This window comes from Sus scrofa, chromosome 5 (genome assembly GCF_054392235.1).
Source record: "Sus scrofa isolate SSC_HxYL_T2T_F1_AM1 chromosome 5, Sscrofa_HxYL_maternal_Yorkshire_Landrace_v2.0, whole genome shotgun sequence".
NCBI lineage: Eukaryota > Metazoa > Chordata > Mammalia > Artiodactyla > Suidae > Sus > Sus scrofa.
The window spans coordinates 66,804,542-66,826,619 of record NC_139387.1 but is presented as its reverse complement, the minus strand read 5'-3'; the positions used below and the strand labels follow the sequence as shown (position 1 = coordinate 66,826,619).

General features: G+C 41.7%; 1 protein-coding gene across 1 annotated transcript in view; it reads left to right on the top strand.

Annotated features, from left to right (window-relative positions):
* Positions 1 to 22,078, top strand: part of BORCS5 (BLOC-1 related complex subunit 5) — a 104,125-nt gene that overhangs the window by 58,042 nt on the left and 24,005 nt on the right. Inside the window, 1 exon segment of the mRNA NM_001430873.1 lies at positions 15,786 to 15,943. Coding sequence (NP_001417802.1) covers positions 15,786 to 15,943 — 158 coding nt within the window.

Genomic DNA, 22,078 nt, shown 5'->3' with positions numbered 1-22,078 from the left:
TTCTTTGTCTCTAAGTATTTTTTAATTTTCCTTGTGATTTCTTCTTTGAACCACTGGTTGTTTTAAGAGTGTGTTGTTAAATTTACACAAGTTTGTGAATTTTTCAGTTTTCTTTCTGTTTTATTTATTTATTTATTTTGACTTTGCCCATAGCGTATGGAAGTTTCTAGGCCAGGGACTGAACCCATGCCACAGCAGTGACCTGAGCCACTGCAGTGACAATGACAGATCCTTAACCTGCCATACCACAAGGGAACTCCTAGAACTGTCTGTTTCTTATTTCAATTCTGTCAATTTTTGCTTAATATATTTTGATGGTCTGTTATCAGGTGCATAACTATTTTCAGTTGTTATGTCTTTCGCTGTATTGAACCTTTTGTTAATATTTAATGTCCTTCTTTGTCTCTTGTAACCTTTTTTGAGTTAAAGTATATGTCTTTTGTCTGAATTAGCATGACTACTCCTGCTCTCTTTTGGTTACCATATGCATGGAATATCTTTTACTGTCATTTCTCTTTCAATCTATTTGTGTCTTTGGATGTAAAGCGAGTCTCGTGTGGTTCCCACTGTGGTGCAGCGGGATTGATGGTGTCTTGGGAGAGCTGGGACACAGGTTGGATCCCCAGCCTGGCACAGTGAGTTAAGGATCTGGCATTGCCATGACTGTGGCTTAGGTGGAAACCGCAGCTCAGGTCTGATCCTTGGCCCTGGGAACTGCATAAGCCGTGGAGTGGCCAAAAAAAAAAAAAAAAAAAAAAAAAAAAGCAAGTCTTATGTAGAGAGCACAAAGTTGGATCATACACTTTTTAAAAAAAAAACTATAATCCCAGTCAAAGTCTCTTGATTTGAAAGTTTATTCTGTTTACACTTCAAGTAATTACTGATGAGGAGAGACTTACTTCTGTCATTTTTCTTTGTGTTCTTTAATGCCTTACAGTTTTTTTTTAACCCTCATTTCTTGCATTGCTACCTTATTTTGTGTTTAGTTGGATTTTTTGTGGTGAAATTTTAAAAATTTTCTTTCTCATTTTCTTTTGTATATTCTATAATTACTTTGTTGTTATTGTTGTTAAAGTAATTTCAGTGTGGGAATTACATTTAACATACTAGAATTATAACACTTTAAATTGAATTTATATCACATTAACTTCAGTACCATTAAAAACTCTGTTTCTGTACAACTCCATCTTCACTCCTTTCAGTAGTAGATGTCACAAAATTACACTTTAATTCATTGTCCAAAAACACAAGCTAATAATATTTTTAAATGTATTAGTTTCTTAAATCATGTAGAAGGCAAAAAGTGGACTTATATACCATTGTTATAATTATGCTGGCTTTTATAATTGCCTGTACATTTACCTTTACTGAGACCTTTATTTATTCAGACAATTCTTTTTTTTTTTTTTTTTTTTTTTTTTTTTTTTTGTCTTTTGTCTTTTGTCTTTTCTTTGTTATTGTTGTTGCTATTTCTTGGGCCGCGCCTGCGGCATATGGAGGTTCCCAGGCTAGGGGTTGAATCGGAGCTGTAGCCCACCGGCCTACGCCAGAGCCACAGCAATGCGGGATCCGAGCTGCGTCTGCAACCTACACCGCAGTTCACAGCAACGCCAGATCGTTAACCCACTGAGCAAGGGCAGGGACCGAACCCGCAACCTCATGGTTCCTAGTGGGATTCGTTAACCACTGCGCCACGACGGGAACTCCTATTCAGACAATTCTAAGGTACTGTCACGCATCCTTTCATTTCAAGTTGCAGGACTCCGTTTGGTTCTTGCAAAGCATATCTAGTGGTAACAAACTTCCTCAGCTTTTATGTGGGAATGACCTAATTTCTCTCTCACTTTTGAGAGACAGGTTTACTGCTTATAGGATTCTTGGTTGATAGTTTTGAATATAAATCACTTTGAGAATTCTCTTGTGGTTCAGCAGGTTAAGGACCTGATGTTATCTCTGTGAGGATGTGGGTTTGATCCCTGGCCTCGTGCAGTGGGTTCAGGATCCAGCATTGCTGCAAGCTGTGGCATAGGTTGAAGATGTGCCTTGGATCTGGTGTTGCCATGGCTTGGTGTAGGCCTCAGCTGCTGCTCCAATTTTGACAAAGTTTCTTTTCAGAAATCCAATTAGCTTATTGAGGATCCCTTGCTTGAAATGAATTGCTTTTCTCTTTTGTTGCTTTCAAAATTCTCTCTTTGACTTTTTACAGTTTGATTTTACATATCTTCCTCAACTCAAAATGGGGTTTTGTTCTAAAAAACCCAGCATAAATTGAAAATTTTGTAAATTTGAAAACACATTTAATATGCCTATCCTATCAAATATCATAGCTTAGCCTAACCTACCCTGAACATGCTCAGAACACATACATTAGCCTACAGTTGGGCAGAATCATCTAACACAAAGCCTATTATATAATAAAATGTTGACTATTTCATTAATTTATTGAATACTGTTCTGAAAGTGAAAAACAGAATGGTTGTAAGTATACTGTTGTAATCACAGGGTTGACTTAGAATTGTCGCTTATTGCTGGTGCCCATATCATGAGAGTATCATACTGAATAACGCTAGCCTGAGAAAGGATCAAAATTCAAAGTATGGTTTCTGTTTTATGTGTATTACTTCTGCATCACTGTAAAGTAAAAAAAATCATTAAGTTGAACCATTATAAGTTGTAGACCATCTATAATGTGTCCTGGTGTGGATTTCCTTCAAGTTCATCTTACTTAGAGTTTGTTGAGCTTCTTGTATACGTGTATATATATATATATATATATATATATATATATTCATGTCTTTCATCAAATTTGGGAAGTTTTCAGGCAATATTTCTGATAGCACAAGTCCATGTGCCCAACTCACAGTGAAGCCAAACAAACTGAAATGTCAGAGTTTGGAGCAGAAGAAGGTTTATTGCCAGGCCATGCAAGGAGATGGGAGATTTGTGCCCTCAAAATATCCCAGACTCCCCCAAAGAAAATTGCAAAGCATTTTTCTTTTTCTGTCTTTTTATGGCTGCACCTGTGCCATATGGACGTTCCCAGGCTAAGGGTCAAATTGGAGCGGCAGTTGCCAGCCTTTGCCACAGCCACAGCAACACCAGATCCGAGCTGGATCTGTGACCTACACTGCAGCTTGAGGCAACGCTGGATCCTTTAACCCACTGAGTGAGGCCAGGGATTGAACCCACATCCTCATGGATATTAGTCGGGTTCTTCACCTGCTGAGCCACAACAGGAACGCTGCAAAGCATTTTTAAAAGCAAGGTGAGGGAGGAGTTCCCATCGTGGTGCAGTGGTTAACGAATCTGACTAGGAACCATGAGGTTGCAGGTTCGATCCCTGGCCTTGCTCAGTGGGTTAAAGATCTGGTATTGCCGTGAGCTGTGGTGTAGGTTGCAGACGCGGCTTGGATCCTCCGTTGCTGTGGCTCTGGCGTAGGCCGGTGGCTGCAGCTCCGATTAGCCCTCTAGCCTGGGAACCTCCATATGCCGTGGGATCGGCCCTAGAAAAGGCAAAAAGAAAAAAGAAAAAAAAAAAAAAGAAAAAAGAAAAAAGCAAGGTGAGGGAAGGGTGTGGTTGGTTGTTGCAAACTCCTTGGTGCAGAAATCCGTTGTTCTTGCAGCTCTCCGCAGAGGTCAGATGACAATTTTCCCTTAAACCTCCAACAAGATACATGTTCTGCTGCAGAGAGGAGCTAAAGCAGAGGATATAGGGGAAAGGCCTGCCTGGAGAAGGCCTCAAAGGGTCCTGCTAGATTACAGTTCCTCCCTTTTCTTTGGTACTCCTCAATCTTGAGGAGAACAAGTGTCAGACAAGAAAAGGAATACAACTTGAAGTAGTGTTGGCGGTATAATGGTGAACATAGCTGCCTTCCAAGAAAAGTGAATAAAATTCAGATAAAGAGGTTAAGCATAAAACTGATAGAGGTACCCACAGGGTCCTGCTCAGTTACATTTCTTCAAATATTCTTTCTGCCTCTTTCTCTTTTCTCCTTTTGGAACTCTTGCAATATGTTTGTTGATCTGCTTGATGGTGTCCCACCAGGCCCTGGGGCTCTTTTTATCTTATTTCTTTCTATTTCTCAGATTTGGTAATTTCCATTGTCCTGTTTCAACTTCACCGATTCTTCTGCCTTATCAAATATGCTAGTGAAATTTTTGTTTCAGTAATCATAGTTTTCATTTTATTACCAGAATCATTTTATTCCTTTTTAGATTTTTTATCTCGAGATATTTCCATTTTATTCATATATCATTTTTCTTGAATTTCTCCATGTCTTTAGTTAGTTCTTTGAGCATTTTTAAGGGAGTTGTTTAAGAATCTCTGTGTAGTAGGTCTGCCAGCAGGTCTTTTTCAAGGGCAATTTCTTTTGGTTGGTTTGTATCTTTGAATGATTTTCTGTTCCTGTGCGTCTTGTGATTTTTTTTGTTGTCGAAAACTGGACATTGAATCTAATAATGTGGTCTCTCCAGGAATCAGATTTTCCTCCTTCCCCAGAGTTTGCCAGCTTTTGTTTTTGTCTTTTTATTTTGTCTTTTTAGGGCTGCACCTCTGGCATATGGAAGTTCCCAGGCTAGGGGTCGAATTGGAGCTCTAGCTGCTGGCCTACACCACAGCCACAGCAATGCGGGATCCAAGCTACATCTGTGACCTATCCCCAACTAACAGCAATGTGGAATCTTTAACCCACTGAGTGGGGCCAGGGATCAAACCTGCACCTTTATGGATACTAGTTGGGTTTGTTACTGCTGAGCCACAATGGGAACTGCCTTGTTGTTGTCTTTTGTTTTTATTTATTTGATTGTTGTAGGCTATTTCTTTGCTTGAGGAGCAGCCTGAGGTTTAAACAGAAGATCTTCCCAGGTCTTTTCTGAGCCTGCACCTTCCCTGGGCATGTACAGTAATTTTTCCCATGTATATGGTAGCTTTTGAATATTCTCATGTTCAATGTCTAGCTCCAAAAGAGGAAAATTAAGGTGGGAATGTGGGAAGGTGCTAGCCCTTTAAATCCTCTGGAAGCCACTTCAGCTGGAGGGAGAGGAGTCTGCAACAGTAGCCCTGCCTCCTTGTCTGTACCTTTGTGATTAGAAGCACCAATCAGCTGTCAGAACACAGACCCCTGATGTTTGGAGGACAGGGTCCTTTTTGCCCACCCTGCCTCCTACAAGGTGTGTATAGGTTACCCTAGGAACAGGTTCACAGTTGCCTGCCACAGGGATTGGGGGATGGATAGCTGCTGCTGTCCTAAGAGCTGAAAGTGAAACTAACCACTGTTTACCATCCAAGCCTTTCCCTGGAAGTGACTCCAGAGTTCCAAAATAGTTATATCAGACAAATTCTGCCATGCAGTTGTTGTCTAGATGGGAAGACAGATTCCTGGTACTTCCTATTCTGCCATCTTCTCAGAATCACCTCTGTGTTTTAATTTTTAGAGCAACTACCATATTGTCTTCCAGAGTGGGTGCACAATTTTACACTCTCATCAGCAATGCACAGGGTTCCAATTTCACTGCATCCTCACCAAAACTTACTATTTTCTGTTATCTGGATAACTGCCCCTCTAATGGTTAGGTGCTTTCTCATCGTGGTTTTGTTTTGCATTTCCCTAATGATTAGTGATGTTGAGCATCTTTGATGTACTTGTCGACATTTGTGTATCTTTGGAGAAAGGTTTGATTAAGTCATTTGCCCATTTTTTAGTTGGGTTTTGGAGGGTTTTGTTGTCGTTATTGTTGTTGTTGTTCTTTTTAATTTTAGTCCCTATTCACATCTGCCTTCTTTATATTTTACTCCTGCGTCTTGTAATCTGCTTGAGGAGTGGGATCACGTCTAATTATTTTCTGCAGTGCTGGTTTGTAGATGGAAGTGCTAGCAAATACTTACTACATATGGTAGAGTCAGCCCATCATACAGCTAGATTTTGGAACCCTGCTTTTTTGACTGTAGAAATTGGTAGTTAGGGATTTGGGGACACTGAGGAAATTAACATGAATTGAGCACCTACTCTGTGCAAGATAACTGTGCTAGGCCTAATGTGATACAATTCTCACAGTAAAGGAGAACTGCTTTAATGTAAATCATATTTAATGTGTAGATGAAGAGTTTGAGTTCAGGGAAGTTAAGTGACTACCCTCACATCACATAGGGAATAAGTGGCAGTCCTTGGATTCAAATACCCACATCTATCCAACTGCTAAGCTTATACTTTTTTTTTAAGCAATATCATGTGGCCTCCCTTCCCTGGCTTGTAAATTCAGCAAGAGAGCAAGTCTTTGAACCTAGAAATTGTTAAAGGAAGATAATGTGTTGAACCTTTTCCTTAATTCTCTGGGAAGAAAAAGTGAAGAAGATTATAAAAAGCTAAGTTCATAACAGTGGACAGGATTCCTTGAAGATACTGAGGTGTCTCATTTGTGGATAGTGATCGCTTTTGGAGACACTGTATCTGCTTTTGGTTGTTGACAGCCTCTGTTCTTGTTTCTTTGGTTTCGTAAACCAGGGCCATTGGCCATGAACACAAATATGTGTCTGAACTTAGAGGCATGAAGTGCTTCTGGTAACCTTCCAAGATTCTCTTGAAGCCTGAGTGCCCATTTGCCCCCCAAGTCTTAAAAAAACACAAGAGTAAAGGGAACAGATATTTATCAAGATCCCACTGTTTGCTAGGCAAACCCTAAAAGGGGTGGTGGTGGTTATTACCCCAGTTTTGCATGAGAAAACTGAGACTCAGAGGTATAAGGTAAACTGTCCATGTTTGCACAGCTAATAAATAATAGAGCTCAAATCCCTTTTCCCCCTGTTCCCTGTCTTAGTCCATTTGGGCTGCTGTAACAGAATACTATAGACTGGATGTCTTCTAAACAACAGACAGTTATTTCTCACAGTTCTGGAGGCTATCAAGTCCACGATGAAGGTACTTGTAGATTCAGTGTCTGGCGAGGGACCACTTCCGGTTTCACAGATGGTGGTCTTTTTGCTGTGTCCTCACATGGTGACTAGGCCAGTCAATATGCTACACCTCTGGGGTCTCTGTTATAAGGGCATTAACCCCTTTCATGACACCTTCATCCTTATGACCTACTCACCTCCCAAAGGCCCTGCCTCCTCATACCATCACATTAGGGATTAGATTTCAGCATGTGAACTGGGGTGGGGGAGACATTCTGTCTATAGCGCTACCTCATTGAGGAGGTTCTTTATTGGTTAGGTAGTTATTGGAAACCCTTAGCAGGGAGGTACTGGAAACATTGTTTCTCTCCACAGGGAGCATCCTGGTAGGTTGGCTGTTGTACTGGGGTTGTCTGAACTTGTAGTCTCTTCTGCCACATATATTAATCAAAACAATGATGGTGGCCATTCTGTGTGGCTGCTGCTTCTCGGTGAGATTGGTGTGCCTCTGCGGCAACTGGATGAAGGTAAAAGTTCCTAAAGGAACCAGCATGGTGTGCACCTTTTTTTCTAAATATCCTAAAGGAATAGATCACTCACACACATCAGAAGGTCCTGTCCAAGTTGGGCCGGTATTTTTAGACGTTTCCCTTTTCTTAAGGGAAGGGGAGAGAGTGCCTTTGATAACAAGAGTTTATATTAGGTCAGTAACACACATGGCTTATGTGCTTTTAACTTTGAAATGTATTATGATCAATAGAGTCAAAGATCCCTTATTAGTTTTGTGGGGAATTGCTTTTCTTTTTTTTTTTTAAATCTGTTGCTTAATTGTACCTTCTCAGTAACTTTTTTTTTTTTTTTTTTTTTTTTTTTTGCTGCACCTGAGACACGCAGAAATTCCCAGGACAGGGATCAAATCCATGCCACAGCAGTGACCCAAGCTGCTGCAGTGACAATGCTGAATCCTTAACCTGCTGCATCACAAGAGAACTCCCTTTCACAGTAACTTTTGTCAGATTCTGTGGTGGGAAATGGAGCTCGTTATACCATTTACCAAGTGTGAACCCTGCTATTCACAGTACTCATTTCTAGTCCTGAAACTAGCTAAGCCTCTAAAAGTTAAGGAATTCAGTTTGTTAATAGCATAGGTTAATACCCATATGGCTCTGTAACTGTACTTCAGAAAACCTTTTTTTTTTCCTACCTGACATTTCAGAAAGAAAAAGATGGCTCAGCAAAATATTTTCCAAATTTCTAACCCTGATGGTTTTTCCACTCACCAGTTTACACAAAGAGGTAGGTACAGACGGCAATTTGCTGGGCCTGTGTAATGCTCAGTCTTGGTCCTCACCCATTCCCTGGAGCCCTCGTTCCATTCCTGTATAAACAAAGTGGTTTCAATAGGGTCTTAGGAAATGTCTCCTGTATTTGCCATTTGCAAATACAGAATCTGTTAGATCAGGTTTTTAACTCAAACTTCTCTTTTGTGTGCATCACTGTTTTAAGCTAAAGAAGAATTAGAAAATTGAGGGTAATGGCCCTGGTCCCTAGCAGAGGAAGGAAGACATGATTTAGAAAACTTTCATTTAATGTGAAAAACTAACCATAAATTCATGGAAGGCTACAGTATTAGGAGTGAAGTGTCATAATGTCTAATTTTTTTAATGGCTCAGGAAAACACAAAGATGGCAGATATGATAAAATGTTCATTGTTGCTTCTAGATGGTATTTGGGTATCTATTTTTTCTTTTCTATGTTTGAAAATTTATATAATAAAAAGTAAAAGAAGAAAAACTCTTAACCATAAAGCACATTTATAAACCTATACAAAAAGTAAGAGTTCCCTGGTGGCTCAGCAGGTTAAGGATCCTGCATTGTCACTGCAGTGGCTCGAGTTGCTGCTGTGACTTGAGTTTTAATTCCTGGCCCAGAAACTTCCACATGCCACAGGAGCGGCCCAAAAAAATGTATATACAAAAAATAATTTCAAGGCAATAGAGAGTTCACTCCCCTGTTGCCTAAGTGAAGGGTTTCGGTTGGTATTAGATTGGTAAATAAGAATCAAAACGGAGAGTAAGCCTAGAGGCCCCCATAAGCCAGGCAGGTAGTGCAAATGAGGGGAGCTGGCTGGCCATAGACAGGTAGGGGTTGGGAGGGCAGGAAAATACATATCTCATTTAAAGCACCTACAGTTTTAAAGAACTTTTAGCATGCATTCAGACTAAAAACCAACTTTTAACTTGCATTCAGAATGAAAACCATTTGGAGGGCTGGCAGTTTGTGGTCTCCTGAAAATGAAAAATTCACTGTTTCTAAATTTACCCAGCTTTCTGTCCTTCCTTTTTTAATCAGAAGATTAAGGGTGGTTCCGTCATCAAAATCAGGGTGATGGGTTCCAGACACTCGAGAGTGATGGGAAAACTTTGTCCTCGTTGCCTCTAGAATGGGTCTGGCTCGCCATAGCTTTGAGGCTTCGTGGGTAGAAGCCACAAAGTGGCAGCTTTCTCTGTCCTGCTTCATCTCTGTTCTAGAGCAGGCTTTGTGGCAGATTTTCAGAGATTCCTGTGAGTCTAAGAAGCACATTCTGATACTGTTATCAGAATAGCCCTGTGTACCTGGACTTTGTTTTAAAGTGATTTAGGGGAGGGTACAATTGTGATTTTTTTTTTAGGGTGATTTGAGGTATAATTTCTTTGACTTTGGAGTTGGCTGAGCAGCTTAATCTGAACACTGTAGGGTGCCTCCCAGACTTGGCAGCCCCCTTTTCATTCGGAGAAAGAGTAAGGGTTTTAGTTTGTGAACCTAAGTTGGCTTCTGGGCCCCCAGCTTCAGCCCTCTGGTGTGTGGGGCCTGGGCCTTAGCTCTCCTCCTCGCCCCTCTTCAGTGAGGGCTCTGCTCACCTCGGAGGAGCAGAGGCGGGCTGAGACCAGGCCTCCCCCTGAAGTAAATGTGGAGAAGACAGAGTAGGGACGCTGAGAAGCCATTTTTCCTCCTAAAGCCTTCCCACTCACTCTTTTCTCGAAATCCCAGCACTAGAACTGCATCCTCTTAACCTAGCCTTTTACGTACGGGTGCATAAAGCCTCTAATGTAGCAGTTTCTCTACTAGGAAATTATATACACATTAGCACACATGCTAAATGACATGTAATTACATGTAAGTAAAGCATGGCCCCATGTCCTCTACCAGCTCACAGTTTATTGGAGACTTTTTAACCTCCTTGGAATAGATACTGTTTTAAGGTTATTCATTCAGCCACATAGACCTTGGTGGGTGTGGAAGTAGGAAACTGGTTTTGACTCAGAGAGTTGGGGATACTTGGGGTGGGGAAGAGGAGAGAATGCCCAAGAGGACATGACTCAATGGTGGATGGGAAAGACCTTGGCCGTTTTTTTTTTTTTTGTTAAAATTACTTTGTTTCTGCAAACATGTTTCTTTCTTTTTTGGCCATCCTGCGGCACATGGAGTGCCCAGGACAGCGATCGGATCCCCAAGCCAGATCACCACCTGATCCTTTAACCCACTGTGCTTGGCCGGCGATAGGACCTGTGTCCTGATGCTGCAGAGACACTGCTAATCCCATTGTGCCACAGTGGGAACTCCTATTTCTGTAAACATTTTTGAAAGGAAAATAGATTCATACAACTAAAAAAATGTTAAAAGTATACTCTGAAAGAGTCCCTCCCTGCTGTTCTTCTCCACCTGTCTAATTCCTGTATGTCAGTCCAGAGTTTCTTTACGTCACTGTAAGTAAATATAACATGTTTTTATTTACTTATAGCCCTCCTCAATTTTTACACAATGGTAGTGCACTCTCTACACTATTCTATATTACCTTTCTTTTATTACTTAATACCTTATGGAGATTTTTCCATGTGAGTATGTACTTTTCTATGATCATAGAATACTATTTATAAATGTAAATTGCTTGATTAATTAGCAAGCTCTCTAATGGATTTTGAGGTGTTTGCTCATCTTTTACTATGCCAATCACTGCTACAATGAATAATCTTATATATAATTATAGGTCATTGAGCATGTGTGCTAATGTGTATATAAATTCCTAGTAGAGAAATTGCTGCATTAGCGGGTTCATGCATTTGTAAGTTTGATATCTGTGCCTGATCACCCTCTATGGAGGCGTTAACAACTTCCACACAAATCAGCAATGTCTGTTTCCTCATAATTCCACCCACAGAGTTTTTAATCATACTTTTGGACTTTTACCAATTTGATGGGTGAAAAGGGCTTGCAGAGAAATTTCCATTTCTGTTTCTCTTCTTATGAGTGAGGTTCTGCATCTTTTCTAGAGTTGAGGCACGGTATTTCCTTTGGTGTGAAATGCCATTCTTATCCTTTGTCCATCTTTGCTGATTTCACTTGCCAATTTCTAGGAGCTCTTTGTCTAATAGAAAGCTTACCCTTTATGATACACGTCCCAAATATCTTTTGCAGGGTTTTTTTTATTATTATTTGTTTGTTTTTTGTCTTTTAACTTACACTGTTTTTGCCGTGCGGTGTCTTGATTTTTTTCTCTTGCCGGATCTATCAGTGTTTCTTTTATGGCCTTTGCATTTGCTGGCCTACTTTTGATGGCACAGAATCGTTTCACGGTGCCTCTTTCCATGGTGCCTCCACCATCTTTCTACTTCAGTCCTGGATTGGCAGCAAAAAGCTTTAGTTGCCTTTCTTCCCAAGTCTGCATTCCTGGAACTTTGTTAGTAGCAGGGTAGCCCTTGATAATTTCGTCGGGAGGTTTTAGTGATCTGAAAAATCACCCATTTTTTTGGTTACAGACACTCTAGAAAACAGCTTGATAGTTTCTTTTTTTTTTTTTTTTTTGTCTTTTGTCTTTTTGTTGTTGTTGTTATTGTTGCTATTTCTTGGGCCGCTCCCGCGGCATATGGAGGTTCCCAGGCTAGGGGTTGAATTGGAGCTGTAGCCACCGGCCTACGCCAGAGGCACAGCAACGCAGGATCCGAGCCGCGTCTGCAACCTACACCACAGCTCACGGCAACGCCAGATCGTTAACCCACTGAGCAAGGGCAGGGATCGAACCCGCAACCTCATGGTTCCTACTCGGATTCGTTAACCACTGCGCCACGACGGGAACTCCTGATAGTTTCTTATAAAACTAAGCATGTAGTTGTCATGCAGGCCAGCAACTGCACCTTTGGGCATTTATCCCAGAGAAAGGAAAACTGACATTTACACAAAAACCTGTACGACGACTGGGCATAGCAGCTTTGTTTGTAATAGCCCCTGTTTCTGTATGCCACAGGCACAACCAAAACTGGAAACAACCCAGATGTCCTTCAGTAGGTGAATGGTTAACCAAACTCTGGTATTCACATAACCATGGAATATTACTCAGAGATAAAAGCCACAAACTATTGATTCTTACAACAACTTAGATGAATCTCTCAGGTGTTATTATGTTGGGTGAAAAAAGTCAACCCCCAAAAGTTCCATATTGGATTATTTCCATTTTTAAAGATTTTTGAAATGACAACATTTGAAAAACAGTGAACCGATTAGTGGCTGCTAAGGGTTCAGCATGGGAGAGAGATGGATGTGATTATAAAAGGCAGCAGGAGTTCCCTGGTGGCTCAGTGGGTTAAGGATCTGGTGTTGTCACTGCTGTGACTTGGGTTGCTGCTGGTTCAGGAACTTACATACGCTACAGGTGTGGCCAAAAAACAAAAAAGCAACAGAAGAAATCTTTGTGATGGTGGATTGACTCAGTATCTGTGCGATAGATACACAAACCTGCACATGTGAAAAAATTATACGGACCTAAACACACACACACCAGTATAAGTGAGGTGGGGACATCTGAATCATATCAGTGGGTTATTTCAGTGTTGGTGTCTTGATTGTGATTTTATAATATAGTTTTACAAGATGTTACCTTTAGTGGAAACTAGGTAAAGGGATACACAAGATCCTATACATAAGATCGCAATAAAAAATTCAAATTAAAAAAATAAATCCTCAGGACTTCCCTGGTGGCCTAGTGGTTAAGGATTTGGTATTTTCACTACCATGTCTCAGGTTCGATCCTTGGCCCAGGAATTTTTGTATGCCACAGGCACAACCAAAACAAAAATTGCAAAATAAAAACAAACAAAAAACCTTATTTTTGCGAGTACCAGCCTCACTGAAAGCTCCTCCGAGGAAGCAGGTTCAGGGAAGCTCCTGGTGCTTTCCTGTGCTGGGGTTGGCAGCAGAGCCACAGAGCGCCCCTGTGCTGGCAGTGGAGTGTGTGGGACAGGGAGCTGCCTGGGATGCAGCCTGTGCTCTGTCAGGCCAGATGGAGAGTTGAGAGGATTCTTTGATAGCTTCACCAGATAGCCGAGCCTATAGCCTGTTTAGGGGGAAAAGATCCGGCTTAAGCCCCAATTCCTCAGAACCAGTGAAGGTTTGACATTGGTGGGTGGGGGGCAGGATTGGGGAAGGGTTCCCAAGACAAGCTTTGATGTGGGTGAGTCCATCTTGATGGTGCCCAGTACATGCACTGTTGTCATACTTTGGTGTATCCCCGCTGTGCCACTGGCTCTAGAGCGAGTGTCCTGGCTCTCAGTGTGTGAGAGGGGGGTCCCCGAGATCCCCAGGACCCTGGCAGGGATTTTATGAAGTTAAAACTCTTTTCATAGGAATACTAGACATTTGCTTGTTACTCTCATTCTTTTACAAGTGGACAGTGGAGTTTTTCAGAGGCTGCATGATGTGAAATAGCAACAGAGTAAATGCAGAAGCAGATATGGGAACCCCGCTGTTTACTATGAAGCAGACATTTAAAAGACTTTCAAGGAGTTCCCACTGTGGTGCAATGTGATTGGCAGCGTCTCCGCAGTGCCAGATCACAGGTTCCATCCCCAGCCCAGTGGCAGTGGGTTAAGGACCCTGCGTTGCTGCAGCTGTGGTGTAGGTTGCAACTGTAGCTGAAATCTGATTCCCTGGCCTGGAAACTCCATATCCCATGGAGTGGCCAAAAAAAAAGAATAAATAAATAAAATGTGGCGTAGAGGAGTTCCTGTAGTGGCTTAGTGGAAGCCAGTCTGACTAGTATCCATGAGGTCACAAGTTTGATTCCCTGGCCTTGGTCAGTGGGTTAAGGATACAGCATTGCTGTGAACTGTGGTGTAGGTTGCAGACACAGCTCGAATCTGGTGTGGCTGTGGTGTAGGCTGGCTGCTACAGCTCTGATTGGACCCCTAGCCTGGGAACCTCCATAGGCCTCCAGTGAAGTCCTAAAAAAAAAAAAAAAAAAAAAAGTCGTGGCACAGAAGGGAAAGTTCATAGGCATGTATATTAGTTTGCTAGGGCTGCCATCAAAGTACATAGACTGTGTCACTTAAAACAACAGAACTTTATTTTAAAAAAAAAAAAAAGACTTTCATAACTGTAAACTGGTGCCACTCTTCTCACTTTTTTATTTTGAAAAACAGAGTTATTTTCCTTAAAATATTTATGTTAACATGTAATGGGGTTATTATTATATTTTAAAAATGATTTCATATTCACAGAGTTCCCTAGTAGCCTAGCAGTTAAAGGATCTGGTGTCATCACTGCTGCAGCATGGGTTTGATCCCTGGCTCAAGAACTTTTGCATGCTGAGGGCATGGCCAAAAAAATTCAAAAAGACAAATTTTAACATGATTTAATATTCAAGAATTTTCTCAATTTTAATTTTTAACAGGTGAATATTTGTTTAAACTATATACACAAGTGCTCGTTGGGGTCCTGAATAATTTTTTTTTTTGTCTTTTTGTTGTTGTTGTTGTTGTTGTTGTTGTTGTTGCTATTTCTTGGGCCGCTCCCACAGCATATGGAGGTTCCCAGGCTAGGAGTTGAATCGGAGCTGTAGCCACCGGCCTACGCCAGAGCCACAGCAACGCGGGATCCGAGCCACGTCTGCAACCTACACCACAGCTCACGGCAATGCTGGATCGTTAACCCACTGAGCAAGGGCAGGGACCGAACCCGCAACCTCATGGTTCCTAGTCGGATTCGTTAACCACTGCGTCACGACGGGAACTCCCTGAATAATTTTTGAGAGGGTGGGAGAGGTCCTAACACCAAAAAATTTGTGATTGGCAGGAAGCATGTGACCAGAAGTCAAACCAAAGTCGGGAATTTGCTGTGTGACCCTGAGCAAGTCGTGTAGCCTCTTTTACTGATATTTAATCTTTTGTAAATACTAGTAATTATTCTGGTGTACGCACCTTAAAGAAAGGTAAAATAGACCTGTACGAAAGCCTTTGAAAATATAATGTCCTATTCAAATTTAAAGGGAATTCATTTTTTGTTCAACTAAACTGATGTTGGAAGAAAATGTAAAGAATGAGGCTTATGGCATGTTAGCGAACGGGGACGGGCTGTTCACCTTTTAAATATTTTCATTTTTGCACCTCCTAACAGTTTCTGTGTATGTTTTCTTTTTTTCTGTTTCTCAGACAACAGTTTGAATTAGCAAAAGAAATGAAGTAGGTACATCTTCCATATTTTTCAGTCAGGAAGGGATTTATATTCCCGATATGTTAAAATGGTGCCAAAAGGTCAGGAGCTCTGTCTTGGAGAAACCACTTACTCTGTGACTTTAGGAAAGTTACTTAACCCCTCAGCGTCTTGGGTTCCTCACCTGTAAGATGGGACTAATAATAGTTTACTTTCCTGGGCAATTATGAGTATGAAAAAGCACTTTGCCAGGTGCTTGGCATATGATAGATGCTCCAAAAATTATAGTCGTGTGATTGTCATTAGCATATGACAAAAGATGAAAGGTTAAGTCTCCTTGCGTCTTCAGTGCACTTGTTACTAAACTACTTTGTTTATAAGTTTATTAGTAATTCCATTTCTTTGGATCCTTTTTTTTTTTTTTTTCTGCTTGAAGGGCTACTGAGTGGCCAGACATCCCCAACAAACACCAAATTGGAGAAATTGGATTCTCAGCAGGTGCTGCAGCTCTGCCTCCGCTACCAGGATCACCTCCATCAGTGTGCAGAGGCCGTGGCCTTTGACCAGAACGCTTTGGTTAAGCGAATCAAAGAGGTATGTACTGTGAGAAAATATCACTGCTGATCCATTCTTGCAATTCCCTGTGGCTCCTGAGTCCATTTCTGCTGGACAGTAGAGCCAGGGATCCCAACTTGCTGGGAAGCCATCATTTTCTATCTAAATGTCTTGACATTTGTCCCCATTGCTTTGGGAAGATTGTCTTTCTCAGCAGGAAAATGTGATAGTGAAAAAGAGCGGTCCATGGAGTAGACTCATCTGGGGTCTGAATCCTGGTTCACCACTTACTTGCTCAGGCCAAGTTACTTAACTGTTCTTGGTCTCAGTTTCCTCATCTGAAAAAGGGTAGGAACCTACCCCACGGTTTGAGAGAGGATTAAATTGCTCAGTAAGTGTTAACTGTTGCTAGTATGTGAGAAGTCCTGCCAGACTGATTTGCTTTGGCTTACATGTCTTTGAACTGACTTCAGCTCTTTCCCGTGTGCAATTTATATTTTGTTTTCCAATGGAGTGTTCGATTCTTTGAGAATAGGAGCCCTGACAGCTCCCTCAGTTGTATTTTCCACTGTGTTAGAGACAAAGCTCAGTGATTCCTATTGGCTGGAGGGGAACAATTACGCCTCCTTAACCCACAGGGTTTTTGTGAGGGAAGACGCAAGATAATTCATGTGAAAATACTTAGTAAATGAGGAGTTCCCATCATGGCGCAGCAGAAACGAATCCCACTAGGAACCATGAGGTTGCGGGTTTGATCCCTGGCCTCGATCAGTGGGTTAAGGATCCTTCGTGAGCTGTGGCGTAGGTTGCAGACGCGGCTCAGATCTGGCATGGCTGTGGCTGTAGTGTAGGCCGGCAGCAGTAGCTCTGATTAGACCCCTAGCCTGGGAACCTCCATATGCCTCGGGTGTGGCCCTAAAACGCAAAAAAAACAAACCAGAAAAATCTTAGTTAATGAAAGAACTTGGTACACATGTTGAGTAATTATGAATTACAGTAAGTAGGTACTTCTTTTAGGCATTTAAATAAATCACTGACTGGGCCACCACATGACACAACTCTGGGAGCACCAAGGTGTCAGTAAATACATTTTCCAAAGTGTTCACTTAAGAAGGGACTTCTATTTTGATACCCCAAAATAATGTCATATGAAGAAAAGGTCAAAAAAGATAAAAATCATTTAAAAAGAAAGAAAAGGTCAGGAGTGTACCTTGGGGAAACCACTTATGTAAATGGCACTCCCTGGAGTTTAACAGAGCAGTCCTGGTCATTGACCCTGGCGAGAGAAGATGGGTGTGAGGAAATACACAAGTAGATGGTGGAGCATCACTGCAAATTAATGAGCAGGTAGTAATAGACGCACTACACCCTCGGGACTACAAAGTAGTCATTAGTTATATCGGTAGCTTTAAATTTGCCAGCACCGGAGTTCCCGTTGTGGTGCAGTGGAAACAAATCTGACTAGGAACCATGAAGTTGCAGGTTCAATCTCTGGCCTCGCTCAGTGGGTTAAGGATCCGGCATTGCCATGAGCTGTGGTGTAGTTTGCAGATGTGGCTCGGATCTGGCATTGCTATGGCTCTGGCGTAGGCCAGCAGCTATTGCTCCGATTGGACCCCTGGCCTGGGCACTTCTATATGCTGCTGGTGTGGCCCTAAAAAGACAGACAAAAAATTTTAAAAAAAGTTTGTTTAATAATAAATAAATTTGCCTGCACCTCCAGTATTTTAGTACTTACTTTTCATGAACTGTTGTATACATAGATGCTTCTCTCATGGACTAAATGCTTTCATCTGGAAGATCATTAAATATGACCTTTTATATTGGATGCCACTGATGTGATCTGTCAGATATTATACTTATTTTACTGCATTATGATTGACAGCTTTAAGCCCAAACAGGACTGGGCATTAAAATCACTTGGAGTTTTGTTTGTTTTGATACTGAATTCTCCTCTCCCCTCCGGTAGGTCTAGGATGTGGTCTGTGAATCATTTTAGTAAACTTAGCAAATGTTACTAATGCCATTCTCCATTAGCTGGGGTTCAGGAACCACTGGTCTAAAGCACTGTTTTCCAAAAAAGTTGTATGAAACCAGTTCCATGTAAAGAAGGTGAGGCTTTTTGCATATTTCATCACCACCCCTGGAAAGTCATAAAGCCTACTGTCTCACTAAAAGCTCTTATGAATCCTCCATTAAAGAAACCCAGTTTTCTTTACTTATTGAATAAGTTTTTAAACTTATTTCAGAACCCTTATCTTAGGTAACATCTGTTGACATCTTATACAGGTGGTATTTTTTTAGAGCATGCGTTGGGAAATGTTTTTGAAGACATAAGATCTTACCGTTTTTGACTCTGCTAGAAATGAACTGTGACATCAGCTCTCAGACGATTCTAGAAAAAATTCATGTTTTAATGTTTCTCGTCTTCTGTTTGAAAAGTCCTCTACTCCGTATCTGTCATTTTATAGTTCAGGAAAGTGTGGTACAGAAAGATTAAGTGACTAACTCACTGAAAAAGAGCCAAATAAAGTATTTGGTAGCTGAAGTATTAGACAGAGCCCCTCATTTGACCACATTTTCAAGACTCCAGAGAGCAGTGCTTCTTGGCCCTGAATGCGTGTTGGAATCACCTCGGATTATTTTCCTCTAATATAGGTGGTGGAAAACTTTATGCTTTACTATAACCTGAAGTAGACAAATCCCATGACCCTCCCTGTCCTCGCTCGGCTACTACAGACATCAACACTCCTGTGTCATCCACACTCCCGCTCAGTCCCTGCTGCCTCCCCAGCTAGTCTGTTTTGCGGTAAATCTCAGGCATATCGTTTCATTCATGAATATTTAAGTATGCATCTTTAAAGATAAAGGACTCGTCTTAAAAATTTTTTAATTGGCATTACTTTCAGATGTAGAGAAAAGTCACAAAAAGAATTCAGAGAGTTCCCATATACCTCTGACATGGCTTTCTCTAAAATGAGCATCTTATAAAACCTTAGCCCAGGAAATTAACATTGGTTCTCTACTGCTAACTACATGGAGACCTTATTTAAATTTCACCAGTTTTTCCATTCACAAAAGACTTCTTTTCAAAAACACAGCCACGGTGCCATTATATTATACCCCAAATATTTAGCAGTCAGACCTTAAGTCATTCAGTGTAGCTGAGGTGCTTTTGGGAAGACATTGATGTGTAGGTCTCACTCCAAACCAACTAGACGGAAATCTTTGAAGGCTGGTAGGTGGGGAGGGAGAAGCTGGGCATTGGTGTTCATGAAGATGCTCTGGAAGACTCTCACGTGTGACTGGAGCTGAGCACCAGGGCTATGGCGCATTCGTTTAACACAGTGAAACTGAGCTTAAAGTTCTGCTGGTGGAGCCTTGGGATTCCGTTTGAGCAGTGGGTAGTGACCCAGGATTGTTGTCACGCAGAGCACAGTGCCTCAATTCTCTTAGGCCTGAGGGGCTGAGCCCTGTTTTAGGGTCTGTTGGAGACCCGTCTCTGTTGGCATGTGCTGGCCAACCCCTGAGACACACACATCCATCTGAGCTCGTTTCAAACTGAAGGGTCAAAATGAGTCACTTCCAAATGAATAAAGCAGAGGATGTAGTTTTGATCAAACACCAACTCTCTGATATTATTCCAGATGTTTCCTGGAAGTTTGGTTGCAAGTGTGAGGAAGTAACATAATGCTATATATGTTGAAAAGTCAGGGAACTTCATAACTGTGGATAATGTGTGTTTGGAAGTAGAACCTGGATCAACCAGAGATCCAGACAGCCGCTGCACTTGTGGTCATTTGGGTCAAATGGAAAGATGGCTGTAACCATTTCTGATTCAGATAGAAAATCAAGGGGTCAGCTGAGCTCTTCTGTTGTCCAATTTGGATGGTGCTCTTGAATGAAAAGTGTGTTTTACAAGTGCATGTGTAAGAGAGGAGTGGAAGCCAGTGGTTGTCTTCATACTCAGAGTCTTGTAATGTACACTGACCACTAGTTTCCTCAGTGGCTTCAGGATGACCCCCGGTCAGCCAGCCAGCATGGATGAGCATCTGTCACTGACTGACTTCATGTGAGGTCCTTAAAGGGTTACAGAGAAACATGACTGGTCCCTGCCCCCTGAGCACTTAGTCTGGGTAAGGGAACAAAGATGCACAGAACAGAAAGACAGAAGATGCAGTGCCATGGATGGTGCGTGCCCAATTGGGGTTCAACACTGAAGTTCTCTTGAGAGTGAAAGATCAGGAAATTCTGGAGCCAGTGAGGCTGAAGCTAGGTCTGAAAGGACAACCGTGATTTGGGAAATGAATGGGGAGAAAGAAGAGTGTGTCACTGGTGGGGGGAACAGCTGACAGTCTCAGTAGACAATGATCTTTGGGGCTTAAAGGGACAGTGGAGAAACTAAACTTGTTTCAAGAAATCATTCCATTAAGAACCACGGGCTGGGAGTTCCCTTCGTGGTGCTGCGGAAACGAATCCGACTAGGAACCATGAGGTTGCAGATTTGATCCCTGGCCTCGCTCAGCGGGTTAAGGATCCAGCATTGCCATGAGTTGTGGCATAGGTTGAAGATGCAGCTCAGGTCTGGCTTGCTGTGGCTGTGGTGTAGGCCAACAGCTGTAACTCCGATTGGACTCCTAGCCTGGGAACCTCCATATGCTCCAGATACAGCCCTGAAAAAAAAAAAAAAAAACCACAAGTGGTGGTTTTTTGTTGTTTTGTTTTTGCCTTTTGTCTTTTTAGGGTTGCACTCATGATACATGTAAATTCCCAGGATAGGGGTCAAATTGGAGCTGCAGCTGCCAGCCTACATCACAGCCACAGCGACTCGGAATCCAAGCTGCACCTGCGACCTTTGTCGAAACTCACAGCAACACTAGATTCTTAACCCACTGAGCAAGGCCAGGGATCAAACCCACATCCTCCTGGATAGTAGTTGGGTTCATTACTGCTGAGCCACGATGGGAGCTTTGAACCACAGGTGTGTTTTTTTTTTTTTTTTTCCAGGTGATTTTGTATTTTTATTTTTTTTATTTTTTTATTTTCCCACTGTACAGCAAGGGGATCAAGTTATCCTTACATGTATACATTGCAATTACAGTTTTTCCCCCACTCTTTCTTCTGTTGCAACATGAGTATCTAGACATAGTTCTCAATGCTATTCAGCAGGATCTCCTTGTAAATCTATTCTAGGTTGTGTCTGATAAGCCCAAGCTCCCGATCCCTCCCACTCCCTCCCCCTCCCATCAGGCAACCACAAGTCTCTTCTCCAGGTCCATGATTTTCTTTTCTGAGGAGATGTTCATTTGTGCTGGATATTAGATTCCAGTTATAAGTGATATCATATGGTATTTGTCTTTGTCTTTCTGGCTCATTTCACTCAGGATGAGATTCTCTAGTTCCATCCATGTTGCTGCAAATGGCATTATGTCATTTTTTATGGCTGAGTAGTATTCCATTGTGTATATATACCACATCTTCCGAATCCAATCATCTGTCGATGGACATTTGGGTTGTTTCCACGTCCTGGCTATTGTGAATAGTGCTGCAATGAACATGCGGGTGCATGTGTCTCTTTTAAGTAGAATTTTGTCCGGATAGATGCCCAAGAGTGGGATTGCAGGGTCATATGGAAGTTCTATGTATAGATTTCTAAGGTATCTCCAAACTGTTCTCCATAGTGGCTGTACCAGTTTACATTCCCACCAGCAGTGCAGGAGAGTTCCCTTTTCTCCACAACCCCTCCAGCACTTGTTATTTGTGGATTTATTAATGATGGCCATTCTGACTGGTGTGAGGTGGTATCTCATGGTAGTTTTGATTTGCATTTCTCTTATAATCAGCGATGTTGAGCATTTTTTCATGTGTTTGTTGGCCATCTGTATATCTTCTTTGGAGAAGTGTCTATTCAGGTCTTTTGCCCATTTTTCCATTGATTGATTGTTTTTTTTTGCTGTTGAGTTGTGTAAGTTGCTTATATATTCTAGAGATTAAGCCCTTGTCAGTTGCATCATTTGAAACTATTTTCTCCCATTCTGTAAGTTGTCTTTTTGTTTTCTTTTGGGTTTCCTTTGCTGTGCAAAAGCTTTTCAGTTTGATTAGGTCCCATGGGTTTATTTTTGCTCTGATTTCTATTGCTTTGGGAGACTGACCTGAGAAAATATTCATGATGTT